We start from the raw sequence: 8,301 nt of genomic DNA, 5'->3' as shown, positions 1-8,301 counted from the left end.
ACGAGTCACCTGCAATTTTAGCATCTCATTTTATTGCTAGTGACACAGCATAAAAATGTCTCTCTGGCATCAGATGTCAATAATGTTTCCTTTTTCTTGCAGAAGACATAAACGAAAACCTCCTTTTCTGAGCCTGGCTGAACAAATTCCCAGTGCTGCACTGACACAGGTGAAATGTGTGAACCCTGTTTGTTTCTGTCATTAACAGCTTCACCGCTTTCAAGACAAAGGTGGCAAAAGGTTCTCTGCCTTCTTATCAAATAACACAAGTGCAGAAAGTTCCTACATTCATTAACAGCAGAAAAATGTAACTGCTCCAACTGGTTCATAGCTAAACCACCAGTGTTTTCCCCTGCATGTATCCATGATGTCTCTGAACCAAGAGATAGCACTAACCTGATGGCTCAGCTGTACACGAAGTTCTTCAGTAGACTTAGAGAATGTAGATTTTACCATGCACTGAAATAGGACTTGTCTATTTACTGTATTGTCAGCTTAACACTCTGCATAGAAACCTCAAATAAAAGTCCACCTAGAGATACGGATTTTGTCAGTACTCATTGGAAATGTCATTTCAGGTTTAGAATCATAGAACCTACCTGGTTGGAAAAGACCTCTAAGATCATCAAGTCCAACCCTACCGTGGTCACTAGACCATGGCACTAAGTGCCACATCCAGTCTCAGCTTGAAAACCTCCAGGGATAGGGAATCCATCACCTCCCTGGGCAGCACATTCCAATGCCTGAGCACCCTCTCTGTAAAAAATCTCTTCCTAATATCCAACCCAAACCTCCCCTGGCAGAGCTTATGTCTGTGCCCTCTTGTCCTGCTGCTGGTTGCCTGGGAGAAGAGACCAACCCCCACCTGACTCCAACCTCCTGTCAGGGAGTTGCAGAGGGTGAGAAGGTCTCCCCTGAGCCTCCTCTTCTCCAGGCTGAACACCCCCAGCTCCCTCAGCCTCTCCTCATGGCACTTGTGCTCCAGTCCCTTCACCAGCCTCGTGGCTCTTCTCTGGACCTGCTCCAGCACCTCAATGTCCCTCCTGAGCTGAGGGACCCAGAGCTGAGCACAGGATTCAAGGTGTGGCCTCACCAAGGGCAGAATCACCTCCCTGGTCCTGCTGACCACACTGTTCTGATCCAGGCCAGGATGCCATTGGCCTTCTTGGCCCCCTGAGCACACTGCTGGCTCCTGTTCAGTTTCCTGTCTCTCCAAACTCCCAGGTCTCTTCCTGCCTGGCTGCTAGAGTGTAGATCATATTCACCAGTCCTGACACTCCAACTCCTAAATACATGAAAAAAAATCAGTGCTTTTCAGGTACTTCTTCCCCTGCCTCTTGAAACAACATCAAACATCTCATTATCAACCCTGTGTTCAGCACCAAGCCCAAACACAGCCCTGTACTAGCCAGAAGAAAGTTAGCACCACCCCAGCCCAAACTAGTACAGGTTCAAAGACATGTGAAGTGAAATGAGTCAGAAAAGAAACTTCACTTTATTATGAAGTACTTAATTTAAGTCATTATTCAGATTATCCTACGAGTTTCACATCTCTTAAGGATTCATACTCCTGACAAGGAATCAGTGCAAAAATCTCTAGCTAAAGTGAACAGGCACTGAACAACCCCCAGTCACAGTCCCAGGGTTGCCATGCAGAGCTGCAGAGATGACACAGCTGCAAACAACAAAGACAAAAAGCAAAACAAAAAGCTCCACATTCATCTCATTTCATGCTAGCTAAGAAGTCCAAAGGAGCAATCTGAAGTCTCTGCAGAAGTCTCTGTTTATCTTTCCCAGCTGAATTTTCCAGGATTTTCACTGAATTTCCACTGAATAGGACAATGTCATGTGTTTCAGGGCTGGAGAATGTATTCTCCTCTTGGTGTCTGTCAGTTGCTTGTCCACATCACTCACGGCACTCATGCCCAGGATCCTCACTCCAGTGGGCTCCCAGTTTCTCAGCCACAAGCTGGATGAAGTAGCTATGACTTGCATACAGCTCAAGCTTTGCACTGATGTCAACCCACCTCACTGCTCCAGCATCATCACCTGCTTCCAGAGGCAAATTATCCATTGTCTCACCTGTGCACAAAACAAGAGTTAGGACATGCTAGTGCATCTTTTTTTCCCCCCATGCATTTTCTCCTCACGTTTAACCAGTTCTGCTCCTTCACAGGCAGCAACCTCCAACTGCTTCTCAGAGAAAAAAACATCAAGTTCCTCACTGATTCTGTGCCAGAAACCTTTTTTCATCCTTGCACTATTTTCAGGCAAATCTGAGGTGGTGTTAAGCCCTTGTCACCACTCCTAGGGTACCACCAGCAGCATGACAAGGGACTGGAAATCACCATGGCAACATGGACTCACTACCTCAAGCTTAGCCAATCCCTCTGCCTTGATTTTTGTTTGTTTGCTTAGCATTTGATTGCTGCTTCTCTCAGGTGCTATTCTACAGGACAGACTGAATTCTGAAGCTTAAATATGCTTGTGAAAATAAAATAAGGATTAAATTTTACTGAAGGGCCCAAAATCAAAGATACTACTTGAGAAGGGATGCAGGAAGCTTCTGAGTTGCTGAAGGTTTGACTAAGAAAAAGCAGTTTCTGAAGAAACAGTCTCAGGACTTCACAGACAACCACCACAGAAATGCTTCTAAATTCTGTAGTAGGAACAGAGACCAAAGATACAATATCTCCACTACTTCCAGGGGCTGATAAATCACAGAGCAGTGACACATGAGACTTCACAGCTGGTACTGATGACCCAAAATTCAGATGAAAAGTCACCAGATGAAGTCTCTGACTTGGAGAAGTCAGAAACATCTAACTAGGTTGATTTATCTAACAGGTGAAAAATGAGAGCCCAAGATAACACATCAGTCTCAGAATCTCTCTCAATTTACACCTGACTTTCATGCTCCCCCATTTCTCTGCCAGTCTCAGCCCAACCCAGCACCCAATTTCAAATGGGGTAAAAGGCCACTGAGAGCACACATGGAGATACTCACCTGTTTCATCGTGATAGTTCACAGCCTCTGTCTCCATCCAGGCATTATCTGTGTTACGAGGGTCATCCACATATCCTCTGTACACCTAAGGCCCCAAACCAACCAAAACAAGCTCAGTGGCACCACAAACAAGGTGGAACTAGTAAGATTTCTTTTCTTTCCCTCTGATGATACATTTGCCCTTAGAGTTTTCAGCAGGCTCCTCCATTTCCCACACCACAAGAAGCCGAGCCTCACAACTTGTTTTCACTGCAGCTACACTTTACCAGCTCCTACACCTGTGAGCTACATGCACAGCTCAAGAGGCTGTCACAAGGGACAGTGAGCTCACCACGAAGTGTTCCTGGCTGAACAGCTTCTGGAGCTGCTTCTCCAATTTTGCCTTCTCCTCAGGTGGTTTCTCCAAAGAGTTCAAGGCTTCCTCCTCAAATTCTCTCCTCAGGGTAGCACTGATCTTCTCCCCTGGGTCCACCATCCCCTGAGAGGGAGGAAAAGAAAAAACAAGGTGACTATTCCTTGCATTGCACTTGTTTTAACTCCCCTTTGACTACCTCTTAGCATATTACATCCACCTGCATCACACTCTGGGCACGGGAGGAGCCTCTGCACTGAGCATGAAACAAAACTGCCACCCTGCAAGACAGAAACAGCAGAAGGCACAGCTACTGAGGCTTGGGCAGAGCATTTAAGATGCCCCAATCCTGGCAGTGTTCACAGCCAGGTTGGCTAAAGCCTTGAGCAACCTGCTCTGGTGGGAGGAGTCCCTGCTTAGGGCAGGGGTTCGGGCTGGATCATTTCTAAGCTCCATTCCAACCCCTAAAATTCTATGGTTCTATGATTTCTATTCACCTATGCAACACAAGGTCTTTCATCCCAAAGCAGCTGTATCACACACATCAATTACTGTCCCAAGGCCTTACCAGTGGGGAGATCATTTCCCTCTGGAGCTTTGTCCTTACCCCTGGAATGGCCCATTCCCCACAGTCTCTCCTCTTGATAGCTACGAACTGCAAGATGTTTTTGCCAGTAACTGGATGAGCAACTTTATTGCCACTTCCATCCCTTTTCCACCTGCAGCAAAGGACAAACAAGAACACATTTTGCTGCAAAAAAACCCTAAACAAAGCCAAGCTGAAACCAACCAAAAAAAACCCCCACAAACTCAAAAAAACCCAAACCCAAACTATCAAGGAAGCAACTCAGTAGCACTGGCATCTTTCTGAAAAGGGGAAGAAGTAAAATGCATCAGCATAAACTTTTCCACAGTGGTTCTGTCTTCAGCATGGCAATTCCTAGTTTGGACCTTTGTTAACTCCACAATGAATGCTTGGTGTAAAATATCTACCACATACACATAGATCCTGCTGGAAAAACTAAAACAGAGCACACACTGACCAAAAGAGGATCCTACTCCCACCTCGCCCTGTAATACACTACGTCAAGTTAAGTGTTTCTCACCAGAAAACAGTTATTTGGTTTGGTTTTTTTCAATCAAATTCATTATGACATAAAAATCTATCCCTGCAATTTAATTTCTCATGTCTCATCCAAGGCCTTTTGGCATCCTACATGTACAGTCCCAAAGCATCACATAATCCTCTCAGTTCTTACCTTTGTTCCTGAAGATTATTTGCACAATGCATTGCTACTGAGTCATGTTTCCTGGGTTGTTTGGGTTTTAAATCTGCTCCCTCAGCATTTCAGAAGCAATCACTTGTCATGAGATGTGAACCCTTACTCTTTGCCAGGGACAAAGACTAAAATGTTGTGACATTTGTGTTCCTCATGTCTGTATATCTCTATATACGTCTCTGTATCTCTCTATGTATATTTATATATCTACCCATATCTGAATGGGCTTACACACAGAAAACACACACATGAACAGGCCAGAAAGTCAGAAATCCCTAACTAGGCTGATTTATCTTACAGGTGAAAAATTAGAGTCCAAGATAACACCTCCATCTAAGAACATATCTAAATTTACACCTGCCTTGGCTCCCCCAGTTTCACTGCCATTCTCAGGCCATGAAAAGTGTCTGCCCAGAGATGCCAGGAAAAAGCAAAATGCATGTTTTTTCTTCTCTACTTCAAGGCAGGTTGCAGTGACCTGCCCCTTACCTGGTTACAACAGGATCAGCAGCATGGTTTGGTCCCCAGCGCCCCAACAATCCTCTGCCAGTGAGGCCAGTCCTCCCAGCAGGATTTCTGGAACACAGGGCACAGCACATGAGTCACAGTCCTGCACTGGTGCTAAGGGGAAACACAGCCCAGCCACACCCTCTGAGCTCTGAGCACCAGCTGGAACACAAGTGTTTCTGCTGAATTTCTCCACCTTTAACACAGTAGTACATTAAACATATTTACTTCCCCCACATTCCAAATACACTCCAAGTGCTCTTAAAAATCCACCCAAATAGCTTTAAAGAAGCTTAAATAATAAAAAGGAAGGGAAGGATTGCAACATACATTCAGGGTCACCATGTGGTTTAAAGGACAAGGGAGACACAGCTTGGTTTGCTCTTTCATCAGCCTCTTTGTGTTGAAGGCAAAAGAAAGAGACAAAATGGCTTTGTCATTTTCCAGGTCTTGTGTCCCCAGATCCTCCTGCTCAAGCACTGCTCTGTTCCACACAGCCTTGCCTGAAGAGGGAATCTAGTTTCCAAGGCTACAGATGCACAGAGCATTCAACCACGTACAAAAGGCAGAAAGTAGAACTATTTTTAGGTGAGAGTCTGTGCTATGCCAGGAGTTGTGGAGCACACAAAGTGGTACAAAAGCTTCAAGGCCTCACACCTGGTCAAACTGTGGAGTCAATTAATCCACCAGACCCTCCTATTAACAGTATTAACTGCCCTGACCCCAGTGCCACCACCACCTGTGCTGTGGTAGCAGTATTGGCTAACCTTTTTGTGCCTCTGCCACAAGCTTCTTCCAAGAGGAACACTCTGGCCCTGGGATATCACTTTTCCTGTCTCTAGGGGAGATTGTCTTGGCTTTGTTCTAGCAGGTACCATGTATCAAAACTGACAGACCTGTAAGAGCACTGAAACTACATCACTGAAGTGAACATGGAAACAAAAAGCCACACTCACCGGGGTCTCCCATTTTCAACCGTGTACAGGCCGCTCAGACTCTTCCTCTCCACTTCTCCATCCCTCTCATTGAATTTGGGAGAAAAACCTTTAGCACTGTGTGGAAAACAAAGATTTAATAGTGATAAATTATAAAACACAAAGCTCTCCTCTGCTTGAGCCAGCAACTCCCATTTGACCAAGGGGTAGCAACTCACATTGCAGCTCCTCCCTTTTCTATAGGAGGCTATAAAGTCTCAGCCTTGACTGATGAGTCTCCCTGTGTTCAGTTCTGCAGGAAAATGTGCAGAACTAAAGTATTTGACACTGTCTCTCTCTGGATTTCCATTTAGACCAAGTGTTTCAAAGGAATTCTTGTTAAGGTTAGGATAACAGAACCACAGAATCATTTCAGTTGGGAAAGACCTTTAAGATCATAGAGTCTAACCATTAACCCAGCACTGCCAAGGCCACCACTAAACCATGTGCCCAAGTGCCACATCTGCCCGTGTTTTAAATCCCCCCAGGGATGGTGACTTCCCTGGGCAGCCTGTTCCAGTGCCTGACAACCATTACAGCAAAGAAATTTTTCCCAATATCCAATCTAAATCTCCTCTGGCACACCTTGAGGCCATTTCCCCTTGTCCTATCCCTTGTTACTTGTGAGAAAAGACTGTTAGAGGGTGATTACAACCCTGACTACAGTCTCCTTTCAGGTTCTTGTAGAGAGCAATAAGGCTCCACCTGAGCCTCCTTTTCTCCAGGCCTGCTGTGAAAGCCTGAGCCAGAGCTGAGCTTTGCAGGAACTCACTCAGTTAGCTCACAGCACAAACCCTGCACAGCATCAACAGCTGTCCACTGCTCCCATCTCAGTCACCAGCTCAGTAAAATCCTGTGTCAAAGGCCTTCACAGATAACCCGAACAATTCAGCTCTCTAAGCACACTTTTCATAGTCTTGACTTTTACACATCACTTAGACTGATGACCTTATTACCTCAGCTCATGACCATTTCCTGCCTCCACATTCACAGCAGGAAAGAGCCACCATTTCCACTCACTTGATTTGGGGGTCTGCCCAGTTGGGTCCAGCCAAAACAGCCTTTGCAGTGTATTCCACAGGGCTATAATCCTTCCACTCAGTCAGCCAACCCACTTTATCTTCAGGAACCTGGCTGCGCTCGAAGTATGACCTGCTATAATCCTTCCACTCAGTCAGCCAACCCACTTTATCTTCAGGAACCTGGCTGCGCTCGACGTGTGACCCTGGGTATGGGGAGGTGAGTGCTTTGCTGTGGGAGAACTTGGCACTGTAACTGTGGAGCATGTTGACAGGATGAAGACAGGACCAAGGGTTTGCAGATGAGCTACTGAAAGAGAAAGAAAGAAAATTATCATCTCGTTCATTAGGGCTTTCACCTGTTGTTTAATCCCAGATTGGCAAAATCCATTAGAGCAAGTGGAAAACACTCAGCTCTTTGCACAAGGCAGTAATACATCATTGCTTCTTTCAGACACCATGACAAGGTACACCAGGACAAACCAGCCTGAATATTACCATCAGCCACCTGAAGTAGAAGAGAACTTGACTAGACACACACAAAGATTTCATGGCATGGCTGAGAAGCTGAAAACAGTGGAACACAGACCAGTTACCAATCATGCACAAGGAACACCTCAAAGATATTTGCAGGAAGGTTTGTTTGAGCACTAAATCTCTGTGTGGGCATTTCACCAATAATCCAAAGCAGCCTGACAAGAGTCCTGCTCTTGCACCCAGTGGTAGACTAGGGAAGGCCAAGAACAGAACACCCAAAAGCCTGAGCAGTGCAACTCTGCAAGTTGCTGTGACCACCAAAATACCTGTCTGTGCAATACAGAGGAGGATAACATACACCTTGCTTTGCAATGTCAGAGAAGGCTAGAAGCATCAAAGTTAAAAGGAAAAAAAATACTTGAGGCCTCTAGTTATTTTACTTTAGGTTTGCAGGAGGTGAAAGACTAATCAGTAGTAAAATACTTACTGGGTTATAATGCCTGCTTATCAGCTCTTAAAAGCTCCACAGAGATTCCTTTCAACATACAAAGGAACCTTCCTGACCTCATTTTTTAAATCTTTTACAACAAAAAAAAGAGGATTACTACATGCTCCAAGCTTAGCAAGGGGTTACAACCTACAAGAGCACCCTAGAAGGAGGATAGTCATAAATTCCTAGTAAAAA

At 45.3% G+C, this 8,301-nt stretch overlaps 2 protein-coding genes across 2 annotated transcripts in view; one reads left to right on the top strand and one right to left on the bottom strand.

Annotated features, from left to right (window-relative positions):
• Positions 1-131, top strand: part of SPARCL1 (SPARC-like 1 (hevin)) — a gene marked incomplete at its 5' end in the record, with an annotated part of 9,677 nt that extends 9,546 nt beyond the window's left edge. The window contains one exon of the mRNA XM_009075561.1: positions 103-131. Within this exon, the coding sequence (XP_009073809.1) occupies positions 103-131 (29 nt within the window). The remainder of the gene's footprint in view (positions 1-102) is intronic.
• Positions 132-1,733: 1,602 nt separating this feature from the next.
• On the bottom strand, positions 1,734-7,406 carry NUDT9 (nudix (nucleoside diphosphate linked moiety X)-type motif 9). The gene is made up of 8 exons (XM_009075560.1): positions 7,323-7,406; positions 7,141-7,250; positions 6,103-6,198; positions 5,129-5,215; positions 3,967-4,078; positions 3,339-3,485; positions 3,008-3,092; positions 1,734-2,082 (listed from the first exon to the last, which is right to left on the bottom strand). Exons 1-8 carry the CDS (start codon positions 7,404-7,406, stop codon positions 1,907-1,909), a joined length of 897 nt encoding a protein of 298 aa, XP_009073808.1. The 3' UTR covers positions 1,734-1,906.
• Positions 7,407-8,301: the final 895 nt, after the last annotated feature.

The sequence above is a fragment of the Acanthisitta chloris genome, unplaced genomic scaffold (genome assembly GCF_000695815.1).
Source record: "Acanthisitta chloris isolate BGI_N310 unplaced genomic scaffold, ASM69581v1 scaffold37315, whole genome shotgun sequence".
NCBI lineage: Eukaryota > Metazoa > Chordata > Aves > Passeriformes > Acanthisittidae > Acanthisitta > Acanthisitta chloris.
The sequence above is the reverse complement of the archived record's forward strand: the minus strand, read 5'-3'. Positions and strand labels throughout refer to the sequence as shown.

Bases quoted from the DNA above. Each gene is read 5' to 3' on its own strand.
- NUDT9 (XM_009075560.1), bottom strand. From the start codon at position 7,406: ATGCTCCACAGTTACAGTGCCAAGTTCTCCCACAGCAAAGCACTCACC. The intron at 4,079-5,128 runs GTAAGGGGCAGG...CCTTTGCTGCAG, and splicing joins GCTGATCCTGTTGTAACCAG to GTGGAAAAGGGATGGAAGTG. The intron at 3,093-3,338 runs GTGAGCTCACTG...TTGGGGCCTTAG, and splicing joins TCAGCCAGGAACACTTCGTG to GTGTACAGAGGATATGTGGA.